This window comes from Raphanus sativus, unplaced genomic scaffold, assembly GCF_000801105.2.
Source record: "Raphanus sativus cultivar WK10039 unplaced genomic scaffold, ASM80110v3 Scaffold2190, whole genome shotgun sequence".
NCBI lineage: Eukaryota > Viridiplantae > Streptophyta > Magnoliopsida > Brassicales > Brassicaceae > Raphanus > Raphanus sativus.
The window spans coordinates 1-16,905 of record NW_026617499.1 but is presented as its reverse complement, the minus strand read 5'-3'; the positions used below and the strand labels follow the sequence as shown (position 1 = coordinate 16,905).

At 38.1% G+C, this 16,905-nt stretch overlaps 4 protein-coding genes and 1 pseudogene across 4 annotated transcripts; 2 read left to right on the top strand and 3 right to left on the bottom strand.

The window, feature by feature from the left end:
- Nucleotides 1-6: 6 nt before the first annotated feature.
- Nucleotides 7-1,090, top strand: LOC108820917 (zinc finger protein CONSTANS-LIKE 16; the record flags this gene model as incomplete). Its single annotated transcript, XM_018593948.2, has 2 exons — nucleotides 7-471; nucleotides 781-1,090. Coding segments are annotated over 2 exons (723 nt in total), but the record flags the coding sequence as incomplete, so codon positions are not given.
- A 1,416-nt stretch (nucleotides 1,091-2,506) lies between these two features.
- LOC108821460 (transcription factor bHLH75) lies at nucleotides 2,507-4,354 on the bottom strand. The gene is made up of 6 exons (XM_018594497.2): nucleotides 4,080-4,354; nucleotides 3,823-3,992; nucleotides 3,656-3,721; nucleotides 3,033-3,101; nucleotides 2,826-2,906; nucleotides 2,507-2,754 (listed from the first exon to the last, which is right to left on the bottom strand). The coding sequence occupies exons 1-6, from the start codon at nucleotides 4,270-4,272 to the stop codon at nucleotides 2,659-2,661; spliced, it is 675 nt and encodes a 224-aa protein (XP_018449999.2). The 5' UTR covers nucleotides 4,273-4,354; the 3' UTR covers nucleotides 2,507-2,658.
- A 3,054-nt stretch (nucleotides 4,355-7,408) lies between these two features.
- LOC108819768 (glutamine--tRNA ligase, cytoplasmic-like) lies at nucleotides 7,409-9,529 on the bottom strand (annotated as a pseudogene).
- Nucleotides 9,530-10,088: 559 nt separating this feature from the next.
- On the top strand, nucleotides 10,089-12,965 carry LOC108819550 (pentatricopeptide repeat-containing protein At1g25360-like). The gene has a single exon (XM_056999938.1). It carries the CDS (start codon nucleotides 10,337-10,339, stop codon nucleotides 12,704-12,706), a length of 2,370 nt encoding a protein of 789 aa, XP_056855918.1. The 5' UTR covers nucleotides 10,089-10,336; the 3' UTR covers nucleotides 12,707-12,965.
- Nucleotides 12,966-13,839: 874 nt separating this feature from the next.
- On the bottom strand, nucleotides 13,840-15,237 carry LOC108819517 (uncharacterized). The gene is made up of 2 exons (XM_056999939.1): nucleotides 14,307-15,237; nucleotides 13,840-14,201 (listed from the first exon to the last, which is right to left on the bottom strand). The coding sequence occupies exons 1-2, from the start codon at nucleotides 15,069-15,071 to the stop codon at nucleotides 14,127-14,129; spliced, it is 840 nt and encodes a 279-aa protein (XP_056855919.1). The 5' UTR covers nucleotides 15,072-15,237; the 3' UTR covers nucleotides 13,840-14,126.
- Between the last annotated feature and the right edge of the window lie 1,668 nt (nucleotides 15,238-16,905).

Here is a 16,905-nt window from a genome sequence, read left to right as displayed (position 1 = left end):
AAGATCAAAGTGCCTATGATGAGAAGTGATGATCAGGAGGTGGACAAAGACAACGCCGAGAGTTGTCTAAATGGTTTTTTACCGACCGACATGGAGCTTGAGGACTTCGCTGCTGACGTGGAGACACTACTCGGTCGCGGCTTAGACACAGAGTATTATACTATGGAGGAACTAGGATTATCTAATACAGAAATGTTTAAAGTAAAAAAAGACAATGATCGGGATGGAACAACGATGCCGTTTGATCTGAACTTTGGTTTCTATTCACAAAACACATACGAAGAAGATGCAATAAAGAATGTTGAAAGTAGTGGTGAATGTGTTGAGGTGAAAGAGGAGGAGCAAAAGAATGTTCTAATGTTGAATTTAGACTACGACCTGGTGATATCAACTTGGGGAGGCCAAGGTCTACCGTGGACATCAGGAGGGCCACCTGATATAGGCATCACCGGTTCGCCAGCTGTTTCTATGGTAAGTTTAGCTAGAAACTCATTATTTTATAATATCTTAAGAGGTTCTGAGTCTGAAGGTCCGTACATCTTTCAAACCATTTTAAATTAATCTTCTCTAAAAGAATAGACCTTACTAGATGATCCAAGAGTTTTATCAAATATGCCAATTCAACACTGGTAGAAACTCTTATATATCGAAAGTGAGTTTTTCTTTAATAGCTATGTTAAATGATCGAGTAGACTACTTCATGTCGTTTATATATGTATTACCTTAGGTCCAAGTTAGACGTGGAATCCAAACAATCTAACTTTGAAACTGTGTGTTTAGGTGGGAAAGGGAGGAGGAAGTCATAAGAAGCGTAACGTTGGTGGATGTTTACTCTCAAGTGTGGTTGGGGATGGAGGAAGAGAAGCTAGTGTTTCGAGGTACAAAGAAAAGAGGAGGAAGAGATTGTTTACGAAGACGATAAGGTACGAGGTACGTAAACAGTATGCAGAGATAAGACCTCGCATGAAAGGAAGATTCGTTAAGAGATCTTCGCTTGCTGCTTCTGCTGGAAATTCACCATTAGGTGTGAATAACTGACTTGTAATGTCTCAATTTACTTCTTTCGGAAAAAAGAATTTAAAGTTTTAGTGAACTTTCTTCTTCTGCAACAGAACTTATTTTGCACTTAGTTGTGCTTTGTTGCAAGAAAACCAGTAATGTGAGTTTATTGTATGGATATAGCTGATTTATATATTATCTGGTCAAATGTGAAAAGGCATTTTGATTGTTGATTACTATATAGTAGACATGTTTACCTCTCAAACAAAAACCGAACTAACAAAACTTCTCAAATCAACTAAACCATTTTCTCAAAACATGTATGGAACAAAGGGAATGAAAACTAAACCCAAGATTAAAAAAAAAAAAACCGTTGCCAGTTTCAGAGCAATAACGCCAAACAAACACACCTTAACTACCACACAAGCGTACATTGTACCAAACCAACGATCTATCAACACTTCTAAAAACTATTCTCATATGTCATTATCAATGAGTCATTGTTGATTTAGATCATTGGTACATAACAAATGCTACTTTTGGTGGCGCTTAACATTTTGGTAAGATGGATAATTTCAAACAAGTTTTGTGGGGAAGTGCAATAATATGATTGTCTAAAGCTGCTACGTAAAACAGTTTTTATAAAGTGTGGGTAATGTACTAATGTACATTTCTGTGTTCAAAAAAAAAATACTAATATACATTAAAGAAATTCCTTTTGTTTTGTTGTTATAGGTGATAAAAAGGTTCAATTCATAAAAAGACAGTACACAACTAAAAGATGAAAAGGTCACATCCTTGGATGTTGTTGTGTAGCTAAGAGTTGTAGCTTATATCACATTCAACCTTAGATTTGCAGCTTTTCCTGTTACAGTTATGAACAGTATTATTGAAGAATAAAAAACATTTTCAAAAAAAAAATTGATTTTTTTCTTCAAATATATTAAGGTAAAACTTAGAAAGGCTTCTTCATCTAAGTGTCTTCTAAGACAAAATGTTTGTTTTAAGGAAGTATAACAATCATTAGACAAGAGAAGTTTATTAAAAATATATCAAATCTTCAAAAAGTCAGATTCTAGTTTTTTTGTCTTTTCAGTTTGTTTGTGGATTTTCTCAAACAAAATCATCTAAAGATATGCTTGTGATCATGAATTAGTTTTGTACCCACAGAAAACATGAAGTTAATCAAAGGTTGAAGTATCCAATGAATCGCAATGTGGGCATTTTAAAAGAAGCCAAAAGTATGGTTGCTACAACAGCCAAACCGGAATGAATAGTACTATAGATAGAGGCAATCATTACACTAAGGCAACACGAGATGCAGAGAAATCCTCTAATCTCTACGATAGGTTAATGATAAAGGTAAGGATGCCATGAAAACTAGAGAGCACACATGATGCTTCTATGCCCGGAGCTGAAATCAAGGGTGCTATGAAGTCACGTGGAAAATACGGAGAGCCTTCTAGTAAGACTTTAAAAACATACTTCCTCTAACAAAGAGGAGATAGTAGCATAACTTCTACTATACATTATTTTGAAGTTACATATATGCATAAGCTTCATAATGTTATACATTTATGACAAACGTATACTGATATGATAAGTCCTTATTTATAGAGTTCAATTATAGAATGACTTTTATGATTATTTTTCTTATGATCAAAAGGGCAATGTTGAACTGAAATCCTGAGGCTGTGTTCCTACACTTTCTCTTATGATTCTTTCCATCTCTTCAGCACTATACATATTCCCTCCCTGTTACAACAATTACTATTAGTATAAATCCATGAAACTATATATCTAATCATTTCATATGTGATAATTACCTGAAATATATCCGTTGGCTCAATATCCAAAGAATTAAGGTCATAATACGCACTTGCCGCTGAGAGCTTCATGGACAAGAACTGAAGCCACAAGACCATAACAGAATTAAACCATTTAATTATTGAATAGTATCATCATTTATTATTATAAAAGATAATTGTATTTCTGAAGAGTGAAATCATGTATTAATTAAACATTGGCATAACCTCGATTTGATTCTGCAGCGATCGAACATAATCTATGATGACTTCAAGCATCACTGCCATACCCATTGTCTGCATCATGTTTGAATTTCATTACAGAAAATAAAGTCATTTGGATTAGTTTTTTTTGTAACACCAACTTTTCATTAAAACAATAAATAAACTTAAGCCATTTGGATTAGGTATCATCAAATATTAGGAACAGATTCTTTGTTATACATTGTTATACTTTTTATTAAAACAGATTCTTTGTTAGGAACATTTTTCCAAAAAAAAAACAATTTGTTCATTTACATTCGCGACGCTATTACACCCTCTGCTATTTTAATTTTCCGTATTAAAAATATGGACCGCAAAAAAGCAATTATGTATATATTTATCTTAAATTATATGGATCTTATTTTTGTCTCTTAATTCACAAGTTCAAAGATATGTGCATAAACATGTTTTAATCCCTAGAAAGGGATTATGATTTTCAAGAAATTGATCACACATTTCCATTTAAGTATGTGGTAATTAAATTTAAAACGTAACAGCATAAATTGGTATTTTGTAGATTCTCCGCAAATACTTTTGTTTTTTGTCCTTTAAAACAAAAGTTAAGGGTTTGTGGGATTTTTAGTTACCTTGTAGCAGCCGGGAACAAGGTCTTGTAAGCATTTCAGCCTTTCATTTATCTTCTCTCTTCGTACCTTATTACATTCCAAAAAGAATCCAAAAGATGCCAATTTTTTTTTAATATAATTTTTCCAATTTATAGTTTGTTTGTGTTTAAATATTTGTTGAGTTATACCCTTTCAGCCAAACTGTGGCTATCAGTAGCTTGACCCCTCTTAGCTCGAACATGAACAACATCTCTTGGCTTCTCAATATCATCTTCATTAATGGATTCTTCCTCTTCCAACCTCTTTCTTTTTCTCTTCGACCCACTCTCTTCTTTTTTGCTTTTTCTTCCCAAATCACCTGCCATTTCTAGCTTCATTAAGTTTAAATATATATAATGGCGGAATTTTCACAAGAAAAACAAAAAGAGGAAGAAAAAATCTTCACCGTGCAATAAATTTGGGGAGAAGTGAGAATTGTTGTGATGGGCATCAACTAAAGCTCCATTGGAGAAAAGGATGAAACTAGACGGAGTAGTAGAAACTGGTGAGTCCAGATTTATTGGCTCTTGATTTTGGTTAATATGTGCTAACAAAGGGTTAAGACCAATGTTATAATTGTGTGGCTCATACCGTGCCATTAGAGACACCGCAAGCTAAAATATGAATTCTATTGCGAGCTTTGTTTTTCTTTTTTCTTTTTCCTTTCTCTAAGACAGTTGTAAATCCTGCAACTGAGTTGTGATTGTTTATATAGATAGAGATTATTAAAATGTGACCAATATTTTACTAAAATACTTTTGTTTTTTTCTAAATGATTTGGTATTTGCTCCTTGTATTGTGTGACTTGGTGAGAATGAGAAAGAAACGTGTGAGGATCAAAGAGAACTTGTACCTAGGTTTCCATTTATCATTGTGCAGTAGATTTTGTGGGACCCATGTTCAATGTTAGATATATCTAACATGTCGGGACCTTTTGAGTATCCCTTTTAATGTAACAAGTATGGTGCCAAATTGAAACAGAAGAAATTGCATTAATGATCGTCGAGTGATCACAACAGGCTCTTGCATCATTAGGCTACCAGACAAAACGTAAATACGACAGCTTAGAAGGATTACAAGCTTTGGCCCGAACCTCCTGATATTCGAAAAAAAGCTACTAATTAACTACTAAGTTCGTGAACAACATTAATTATTTTTGTAACATTTAATCTATATAAGTTGCCAAAATAGCGTCTAATTTAGTTTAACTGCTTACATGGTAAATATTTATACAAATTATATCAACTAAAATAGTTACAATATTTGATTTCGTTTAGTCCTAACTCCTGAGTATGTTACAAGTAGCGCATCTTTTAATCCCAAAACCCTAACTTTCTATCTTCTTTGAATAGCAGCATGCATGGTTCTAGGAGTTATGTCTCAATCTTGTTTTTTCTACCGTAGTATTTTGTTGTCCATGTATTGTAATATTTAAACTGTACAACTTGTAAATATCTGAGTCAAAATCTGAATAATAAAACTAGAAACCAAACACTTTTCAACAAAAGATCGTTCTTCTGGCATTATGTATGGCTCTCAAAGTATTAATCCGCAACTGAATAATTGTGGCCTAACAGTAGATTCGGCCGGTTGAAAAATAAGCACAAATGAAAAAACTAAATATTTTTTATTGGATTACGAGTCTAAACTCCCACAAAGAGGAGCATTTGATGTCGTATAACTGAATCTGGTTTTCGGCAGGGGAGAATCTAGGAGATTTATGTTGGGTGCACTATGAATAATAAAAGAAAATACAGCACAATGGAGAGTTGAACTTAGGTTTTCATGGGAGAAAAGGCTAACATTTACCATATAATCCAACAATTTTTAATGTTTTCTTTAACAAAATAAAACTTTAAAAGTTATTATAGGTGCACAGGACCATCCGATTCTCCGAAACAAATTAAATAATAATTTATCTGTTTCAAAATAATACATATTTAAGAATTTTTACAATTTTAAATAAAATATATTAAAACTTAGTTATAAATGCACAATTTTTTAATTTTATATCTCTTATATTTTAAAACTAATAGAACTTTAGAAAATACAATAAATTTTTTGAATTTTACAATTTTTATTATTAGTTGACAAAAAATTCATTAGAATTATAAAAAATGTATTCCCTTTGTTTCTAAATAAATATCACATTAACATATTTTCTTGTTTCATAAAAAATATTATTCTATAATTTTAATATAATTTATATTTACTTTTTTTAACTCAACGTTAGTTATAAAATGCACTGTCTTATAAATAAATGTATTTATCTAAAATAATATTGATTATATAAATAAAGACATAAATGATTTTTAATTATTTTGTTAGCATGTGTGAAAAATGTGTAATCTATATATATTAATATAAATTTTGACTTTGATGGCACGACATCAATATGATTGCGACGAGGCAGAAAAATCCAAGCCCATCTCTATCGTTAAGATTGGCTTCACCACTTTCCATTTTCTTACATCAATAATGAGGCAACTATCCAATTACTTATAGTTCTAGTTGGGATTATCTCACTTTCACATTAATTATGCTTCGTTTTTCATTATACAACGCTAATAGGCCAATAGCCTTTTCAGTGCGACAACAAAAAATAACGTAACTATATTTGTTAGAGGGTGTGCTGTTTAAACAAATTTTCGAATCTGAAGCATCTCAGTTAGGTCTGGAAGAGTTTTGTCCTGTACTCATATTTATATTCTAAACAATTAGAAAACATGTCAGAAATATTAGAGATACAAAGCTTTCTAATTCTCTGGGAGAACTCAAAGCCTCATTAAAAAAACTAGCATTCATTCCAACCTTTTTAAAATTGTAGCTGATACCATGTTTATTGAAGAGTTTTTAAAGTGAAATTCTTAGCGTAATCTACGAAATATCTTTTAACTTTAACTAAAAAATTAAGATTCTTTTCTAAGAATCTTGCAATAAACATGTCTTTAGGAAATTTTACTAGTCTTTGCATGCACGTGTAAATGGTACAACTAGCATTCTGTTACTTTGTCTATTTTGGTATTTGGAACGTGTTTTCTTATAATTCGCAATTCAATTTGTTGTTTTGTTTTTGATAATATGGTCTTGAACTTAGTAAGAGCATCTCCATTGATAAACCTCTCCTATTTCGATTCCTAATGTGTTTTTATATTATTATTATTGTTTTTTCGTTTGACTTTTTCTTAAAAAAATAAAAATTAATATCCGAACCTATAGCAAATTGCCACGTGTTATGGAGCCCGCATAACAATTAAAATACAGGTTCATCCCACTGAACTCAGACGACACATGTTCATAGAAAAAAGATTAATATATTGATTTTTTTGTTTTGGTATCTGTCTGAACTTTTTTTGGAATCCTCCAATAGGGATGCTCTAACACCATCGCAACTTGTCTCTAAATAAAAATACCTTTCAATTAATCACCAATGGATTTCTGGAAAAAGAAAACTGATGGGCACGATTTACCATAAATAACTTTATAAATTTTAGAAATCATAACTGTTCTCCATCCCTTGTTGTTCCTTTCTTCATTCCATGTGTTTCTCTATTTTTCACTCTTTGTCCTGCCCCACCAAACTTATCTTGAAGCAGAGGTTGTGTTATTGAGTTGTTTATCTTTCTATTATGAATTTGGTAAACTGATTATCCAAGGACTAACTAGTTCCATTCACTTAGAAACAAGGTCAACAAAACCATATCTTAACTGTGTTGCACAAGGTGCGTATCAAAAAAACAAAGTTAAAATTTACTGTTTTTATAAAGTTTTGAACAACAAAGTGGTTTAATACGGGGTGGAGAATTTTACTTCCCACATTTCCCATAGCTGTCTCTGAGTGTGACCGTCCGGTTAAACACAAGCTTCCCAGGCTCACAGTCCTTGTCCACGGCAAAATAACCTATAATGCGTCACAAAAGTTGTGGTTAAAACTGGCGGTTTGAAAGATAGAATTACAACTTGGAGAATCGCCAGCATTTTTTTTTATGATCATGAAAAAAGAATATACCTAGCCTCTCGAACTGGAATCTGTCCCCGACCACAGCATCTTTAATGATTGATACAGCATAGGCATCAGAAACCACCACTTTGGAGTTTGGGTTAATGTCAGTGAGCCACTTATCTTTGAGTTTATCTGGGTTCTGTTATATTGATTAAATAGTAACTATTTAGGTCGGCGAAGAATCGTTTGTAACACTAGAAAAAAAGGCTAGAAAGTTATAAAATACCTCGGAGTTGAAGAGTTTCTCAAATAACCGAACTTCGACCTTTATGGGCTCCTTTCCTGGGGAAGATTCAGCAACCCAGTGTAGGACACCCTGCAGGAAAAAAGGACGGGTCAATAAGAGACACTGCAGTTGCTGAAAATTTATAATGATGGTTTTAAAGAAAATAACCTTTGGCTTTGTCTTTTTTCTCAGGGTCATACTCTGCATGAATCTCACGAATTGCTTCATCGTCATCAGCATAGACAACGTTGGTGCACTTGATTGGGAACCCATATCTGCAAAACGGAAGGAAGCACATTTAAAGCCAAAGAGTTAATGTCACATATTCAAAGCCAAAGAGTTAATGTCCGTTTCATATACCTTAGCAAGGCTGATTTACCAGGGGCGAGCCCATAGAAGTCTTTTGAATCCTTCATTCTGAAGTCAGACTGATCAATGTATACAACTCTAGAGAACGGAAGCTAGATCAACAAAACCCAAAAAGAGAGATCAGGAAAACATAACAAAATGTTCAGCTACGTGTGGATTACTAGTATATGCGAAACACAGTTCACCTTGTAGAATGCAGAGGGGTCGTCGTTCGGAGCATCAGGCCACCTTTTGGCATCAAGCTCCACAACCTTGTCTCATTCCAAATTGGTGATGACCACCTTAAGCGGATTAAGTACAACCATAGTGCGGGGAGCTGTTTTAGTCAACTCTTCTCTGATATGATGCTCAAGACGACTCACGTGTATCATGCTACCATCACTTCAATATATAACAACAGGCAGCCGATTCAATGAACATGATTAAGAATTTAAGATATGCCAGATTATGATGGACTTGTGATATAGATAGAGCAAACCTTCTGGTAATTCCCATTCCTCGTACAAAGGCATTGATCACAGTAGGAGTCACGCCCCTCCGTCTCAGACCAGCAAGTGTCAAAAGACGTGGATCATCCCAACCATCAACATGCTTGTTTGTCACAATGTAATTCAACTGCAGCAGAAGACAAAAGAAAGTAATTAATAGAGCCAGCATATGATTCTCTGCATAAAATGTTCAAAGTTGCTAAAAAGTAAAAAGCAAGTATTTTACCAACCTGACGCTTGGACATTACAGTGTTTGTGATATTCAACCGTGAATATTCCCATACGTACGGCATGTAGAGATCGAGGGAATGTAGTAACCAGTAATACGAAGCCCGTCGGGTTTCGAATTCAAGAGTACAAAGCTACATTTTATGGAGATAAAAATCAAAAAGTTAGAATACAATATACAGCTTAGGCTTATATAGTATTGGAAGTAGAAAAAATGGGTCAGAAATGTAAGCATTTAAAGCTGCAAAAGACAAAAGACCAAGAAAGGGGACAGACCGAATGTGTTATATTCTCGAGATAGTCAACATTGCAGTGGGCAAAATCGTACGAGGATGTGGTGTGAACTGCAAAACATACAAACAAAAATCAGATACCCCAAGAATGGGGGAGGAGACGTTATTCTGCAACCCAGAGATAGTGTTTGTTTCACTTGCCTTTATAATACGATATGCAACAAGGTCATACATATTGCAATTATCATTCTGCATGTCCTGCTTCATTCGCAGTGTTGCCTTCCCTTCCTCAATCATTCCTCGTCTCATCTCGTCAAAAATCTAAGAGATTCTTCAATAGGCCTGTATAGAAACACAAACCTTAACAAGAAATCCTTCTTTTATTAATCAATCAAAAGCTTGTGAACACAACTCAATCAAAGCTTATCAAAGTCACAAATCGGGTGACTAACAACAAACAACAACATTCTCTTATATAGAGCTTATAATATCCTAATCCTACATAACAATATATATTATAGATAATCATCGAGATATATTAATCTTCCAACTCCTCAATGCATTAGGATTAGGTCGTTAGCTTGCTTCTCAAGTTAGCTTAGGGTTTAAGCTTATTTCAACAGCATGTCCCTCCAGGGACTATTCATGTTCTCCGCTCTGTACTTTTTTGTATCAGCAGCATTCTGAAGATGAAAATCAATAATGTAGAGTGAATGAGTTTCTATCTGTGGAGTAAGTTACAGTGCAGCTTAAAGTAACACATGACAGTTGATTGGAAAAGGCAACAGGAATCTATAAATACTGTATGAAGGTTTAAAAAAAAAATTATTCAACCTGATGATCAACATAAGCATGACCTCTCCGGATCAACTCGACTGCCAAATCATACAACTCTTGGAAATAATCACTGGTGTACGTAACCTAGAAGAAAACAATGGAAAAATTAGATATAATTGTTAGGATTTAAACCTTTGCTGTGTGCTTTAAACTTAGATCAAAAGCTCTCTTCGTTTGCTTTCTTCTCCGGTTTATAATTTGATTATTTGGTTTTCTCTTGACCGGATATTTTCTGGTATAAACTTATGAGAAACGAACCGAACCACAAAAAAACATGAAATGCAACCGACTCCAGAGCTCATCCGAACCATAGCCAACCGCTACGCCGCGAACCTCACCCTCTGTTTCCCTCTCCGACGAGCGTCTCTACAACTCGCACGTGCCATCCACGCCAACATCATCACCTTCGGGTTCCATCCACGCGCCCACATCCTCAACCGTCTGATCGATGTCTACTGCAAATCGTCGGAGCTCGCTTACGCGCGCCACCTGTTCGACGAAATCCCCGAACCGGACAGAATCGCCAGAACCACCATGGTCTCCGGTTACTCCGCCTCCGGTGAGATCCCCCTCGCTCGAAATATCTTCGACGAGACTCCACTGACCATGCGGGACACCGTGATGTACAACGCGATGATCACCGGCCTCGCGCACGCCCGCGACGGCTACTCCGCCGCGAGCACGTTTCTCGAGATGAAGCGCGGAGGGTTCAGACCGGATAACTTCACTTTCGCCAGCGTTCTCTCCGGATTGGCCAACGTGGCGGAAGAGGAGAGAGATTGCGTGCGGCAGTTTCACGCCGCGGCGGTTAAGTCCGGAGCTTGTTCCGTCACTTCGGTTACGAACGCTCTGGTCTCTGTGTATTCAAAGTTTGATCTTTTACAGTCAGCGAGGAGAGTGTTCGATGAGATCAGTGATAAAGACGAGAGGACGTGGACGAGTATGATGACTGGTTATGTTAAAAACGGTTTCTTTGATTCCGGGGTAGAGTTGCTCGAAGGGATGATGGACGAAAGGATGAAGCTTGTTGCGTTTAACGCTTTGATCTCTGGTTATGTTCATGGAGGGTTGTGTCGAGAGGCGTTGGAGATGGTTAGGAGGATGGTTTCGTGTGGGATCGAGCTCGATGCGTTTACGTATCCTAGCGTTTTGAGAGCGTGTGCTACTTCCGGGTTGCTTCAGGTGGGGAAGCAAGTTCACGGTTATGCGTTGAGAAGAGGGGAGTTCTCGTTTCATCTCGACAACTCTCTGGTTTCGTTGTACTATAAATGCGGTAGGTTTGATGAGGCGAGAGCCGTTTTCGATAGAATGGAGGAGAAGGACTTGGTTTCTTGGAACGCTTTGTTGTCGGGGTATGTTAGCTCTGGGCATATTGGTGAGGCGAAGTCGCTTTTCAAGGAGATGGGAGAGAAGAAGAACATGTTGACGTGGATGATAATGATCTCGGGGTTAGCTGATAACGGGTTTGGAGAAGAAGGTTTGAGGCTGTTTGCTTGTATGAGGAAAGAAGGTTTCGAGCCTTGCGATTACGCCTTCTCCGGTGCGATCAAGTCGTGCGCTGTACTAGGAGGTTACTGCAACGGGCAGCAGTTCCACGCTCAGCTGGTGAAGATAGGGTTTGACTGCAGCCTCTCTGCTGCAAACGCGCTTATTACGATGTACGCGAGATGCGGGGTTGTGGAGGAAGCTCGGCGGGTGTTTAGGACAATGTCTTGTAAGGACTCTGTTTCTTGGAATGCTTTGATCGCTGCGCTGGGACAGCACGGGCACGGTGCCGAAGCGGTGGATGTGTATGAGGAGATGTTGAAGGAAGGGATAAAGCCGGATAGGATTACGTTTCTTACGGTTTTGACTGCGTGTAGCCACGCTGGTTTAGTGGACCAGGGAAGGAGGTATTTTGATTCGATGGAGAGTGTTTACTGTATACCTCCAGGTGCTGATCATTACTCAAGGCTGATAGATTTGCTCTGTCGGTCTGGGAGATTCTCTGAAGCGGAAAGCGTGATAAAATCATTACCTTTTGAACCTACTGCACAGATATGGGAAGCTCTTCTCTCGGGTTGTAGAGTCTATGGAAACATGGAGCTAGGGATCGTAGCTGCAGAGAAACTCTTTGAACTCATACCGGAACATGATGGGACCTACATGCTCTTGTCGAACATGTACGCAGCTACTGGAAAGTGGGAGGAAGCGGCAAGGGTGCGTAAACTGATGCGCGATCGAGGAGTTAAAAAGGAACTGGCTTGTAGCTGGATAGAGGTGGAGACACAAGTGCATAAATTTCTGGTGGATGATACCTCGCATCCAGAGGCAGAGGCTGTTTACAGCTATCTTCAAGAGCTGGGGAAAGAGATGAGGAGACTCGGGTACGTGCCGGATACGAACTTCGTGTTGCACGACGTGGAGTCTGATGGTCACAAGCAAGATATGTTGATTACACATAGCGAGAAGATTGCGGTTGCGTTTGGGTTGATGAAACTTCCTCCGAGAAGAGCTATTAGGGTGTTCAAGAACTTAAGGACTTGTGGTGATTGTCATAACTTCTTTGTGTATTTGTCGCGTGTGGTGCAGCGTGACATTGTCTTGAGAGACAGAAAGAGGTTTCATCATTTCCGGAATGGTGAGTGCTCCTGTGGTAACTTCTGGTAGGGAAGGGCTTTTGCTTTTGTTACCAATTCATAACTTCATTCTTACATTTTTGTTCATCGTTATTAATTCTTACATCTGAAGAAAATTGAGAAGAGTATGTTGCTCTAAGCCTCTAGACAATTCCATCTTTGTTGAGTTCAAAGAGCAGGTCTCCATCTGGTACAGTTTACCTTTCTTGGGCATTAGGACTTAGATGGTTTATTAAGACACCATAGATGGTTTATCTATTGGTTATATGATACATTCGAGTTTCATTGTTTTGATGTTTTCTCTAATAACTTCCAGTTTGAACTAAAATATGTTTTAAAAATAATAAAAATACAGATATATATCCAAAACTCCAGGAAAAAAAAGGAAACAAAATCCCAAACTATATCTGTTGATACTTTTTAGTTTTTAATATATCAACATTAAATTAAAGTGGAGCAGTGGATTACAGAAAAAAATACAAATATAGATGAAAATATTAACAGCTAAAATTTCACACAAAAATTCAAGTGCTTCTCTCTAAAACCCTATAGTTCTTAACTGATCATATTTTATACTATTCATTCGTAGCTTCAGTTATTATAAACTTCAAAACTATTTATTAGTTTTGCCATAAATTTCACCATAGTGATAGAGGGTGCTGAGCCAACGAGAGCCCCACCCATTATCTGGTTAAACCAAAACGGCAAAGGACGAGTCAAAGCACTCAAAACTCGGGCAAGCGGAAACGAAGCCGACGCGGGAAAGAAAAAAAAAGTGAAGTCCCCACATTGGTCTCTCAAGTACTTTTCCTAGGAATCAAAACATACTAGCACAGCCTTTCCAAGTTTAACGGTGTGTTTTAAATATCATTAGCATATAAGCCAAAGGAAACTTCTTGTACATCCTCAAATCTCAAAGAACATTGACCCCGAAAACTCTCTTCTTCACACGTTAATTAAACTGTTACTAGATCTGTAACTGTAGCTTGATGCATAAGTAGATGAAAAGACGAGCCTTTTATTTGTTTACCTAATCTCACAAAAGATGTTTTGGTTTTTCTCTGCCTGTTTTCTTTCATGTGAAAAAAACATGATCCTTCCATGAAGCTATTGCTTCTCTGTCTAAGATTTGTAGTTTAATCATTCTCAAAAAAAAAAGAAACCTTTTTTTTGTGAAAAAAAAACTTTATTATGTATTTAATCAACCGGAACCTACACGATCTCCAACAGTGTTTTGTACAGTTTATTCAGAGAAGAAAGAATCATTGAGAACACGAAAACTTCAACGGCAAACTGAATTACACAATATTTTCATCATCATCATCATCATCATCATCTCTGCATATTCTGTAAAAAGTAAAAAGATTCACAACTTTTTTTCCAAAAACTATAAAGGCTAATGATTTTCAAAAGATAGACAACAAACGAAGTCGTGATGATGATTATCATAATTAAACCTTGGTTTCTTCAGGGACCTTATATGCATCAAGCGTCACTTCAGTAAGATAAAACCCAGGATACAAGCTCTGTAGCCAAACAAGAAAAAAAAATCAATTTAAGTTAAATAAGATCACCATATCAATAAAAAAAAGTAAATTATAAATTTAAAAAAAAAAATCAAAATTACTTACATCGAGCTTTTTCTGAACCGTTCTCGGCCGCTTCTTCGGCCGTCGCGGTGGTCGCTGACCTAAAGCCGCCATGAAATCCTCCTCGATCTCCTTCTTCGACAGGCTCACGGAGAACTTGGGCCTCATCATCGTCGTCGTCTCGGCTTCAACCACTCCGCCTCTTTCCTTCATCACCCTCGTCGAATCGTTTCTCGGCGGCGGCGATGGTGGATTCACCGTCCTCTCCTCAACCGCCTCCTTGCACGCTGCTGCTGCTCTTCTCTTTCTCAGATTCCACGGCTTCTTCACCACCGGAGAAACCTCCTTCTCTCGGCCGGAGTCATCGCCGGCTTTACGTTCTTCCTCGTGTTGCTCCTTGAGAGCATACATAGACTGTGTGATCTTATCTCTCACCGTCTTCAGATCCGACATGATCTTCACCCTGAACTCCTCGATCCCTTCTTCCTCCTCTTCCTCGCCGCCGCCGTCATCCAAAGATTCGAACCGTGCGCGGCGACGTTGGCTGTCGTTATTGTTGCCGTCGTTGCTGCTCCGATGCTCAGGCTCGCGGATCGGAACAGAGGAGCCGGCGAATCGCAGAGACGAAGATCGACGTCGGAGACGGTGACGGTGATCGCCGGAGCTCGTGGAACCGTCGATCTTCGTGCACTTGAGGTGTCGCCGGCTCCCCCACCTCAAGCTCGGTAGCGTGAAATTGTGGAGATTCTTCGGCCGCTCCGGTCTCCTCGTCGTCGTCGTTGCCATCATCTCACCGCGCAGTACCATTCGAATCGGTGCACGATCAGTCTCTTCTCTTTGCTCGCTGCAACTCGAAGACTTTCTCGAGAAAATCGCTCTTTCTAAGATCGCCGGAAAATTCAACCGGCGGTGTTTTTTTCTTATTATTATTTTTTTTTGTTAACGGTGCCGTCAGAGAGAGCCCAAAGGTTTGTTTTTTATATATATATATATATATACGGTGAAGGATGCAGAGGGTCTTTGTTGGATCGGAGGGTACTTTCGGTAATGTCAATGAAGCTACGCTAAAATGCGCATGTGCTCGGTGTTTTTATATTTTCCCGGGTTCAGAACATTTTCCATTTTCTTCTAAGTGAGTAGTGAGTTCATGAAGTAAGAGAGCGTCCAGCGCGGAGAGAGAAGAGAGAGAAGTTTAGATCTAGATCGATTCCGGTGCGTGGCCGGCGCGTGAGCGTCCGTGCCGGCGCCGGAACCTGATTTGATTGTCTGTTTTTGTGCCTTCAAGTTCCCTCTCCATCATCCTGCCAACGACCGCCTTGTCGATGCTCTGCCTACGCCTCTATCCCAAGCGGTGGCTCGGTGTTGTGGAGTGAAGACGCGGTCGTATGGAGGCACGGATGTGGGAGTGGTTTGTTTGTGAAGTCTGTTTTTTCCGGGAGGTGGAGGCTACCGTAGATCCATCGTCGCCGACCCTAGCTTTCGGGATGGGAGTCTCCGTCAGACTTGTCGTCGCCAACTTTTGGTCACGGAGTACGGAGGCTACCAAAGCTCCGGACTGCCGTTTAGTAACCCGGTTATCCTTTTGGGTTTAGGTTTCTAGCTTTGTTTTTTTTGTTTTAAGTTTGAAGCGATGGTGTTTAAGGTGGTTTGGTCTCGATGGATGAGGTTTCGTGAGCTTCCAGCTGAGATTAAAAGATCCGAGTGGTGCTCTATGCGCGTGTCAAGGGTGTGAAGTGATTCAAAGGCCAAGGAGATCTCGAGTGTAGATCGTTTTCCAATGGCGTGATGACTAGTTGATGAAGAACGGGGATGAGTTCGGAAGGAGGTTTCGACGGTCTTGAAGCTCCGACGAACGAGATTAGGTTGGTGAATCTCCGGTGGTGGTAAGTCGAAAGGGTCGGTTTCAGGTGTCGTGGAAGCTCCAGTTTGAAAGCTTCGGAGGTGTCGATAGAGTCGAGACAGAAGAGGCCCGTGTCCAGCTAACGGCCCCGATCACTACACGTGTCCGGTCTCCTCTGTCTCCTTTCTCGCGGAAGTCGCCGGTTCGTAGTGGGTCTAGTATTGGGTCTCTAGGGGGTAGTATGGCCCGTTTGTGTTTGTTGGGTTCATGTTGTTGGGCTTTGGATGTTTTAGTCCTGAATGTGTAACTGGGTTTGGCCCATCTTCTCTTTTATATAAAATTCCTTGACGGCAAAAAAAAAAGAGTAGTGAGTTCACAGACGTCGGATTTTTCTAGCCTTTCATCTCAGCCGTTAATCGTAAGTTCGTAACTCACCGCACAATCTCGGTCGGAGTTTTCCTTTTTTTTTTTCCTTTTCTCTGTTTTGCAAAATTCATAATCTACTTTTACTAGGTTAAATTTCAAAGTTTACATATGGCAATTTTTTGTTTTATGGAATTTTTCAGTTTTAAGTATCTTTTTAATCAAAATAATTTTTTTTGGTTTAATTTATTTTTCCATGAGACCTATTGTACGTAAGTATGTTGTAATTAGAAACTGAATATAGTGATAGTTTTCAGAAATGAATATATGATCAATAAATATGTTGTGTTCAAAAAAAAAAGATCAACAAATCTGTTCACAGTGTGAACTTCCAATCTTATAAAGAAAAAATGATGCACTTGGCAACATGAATAAATC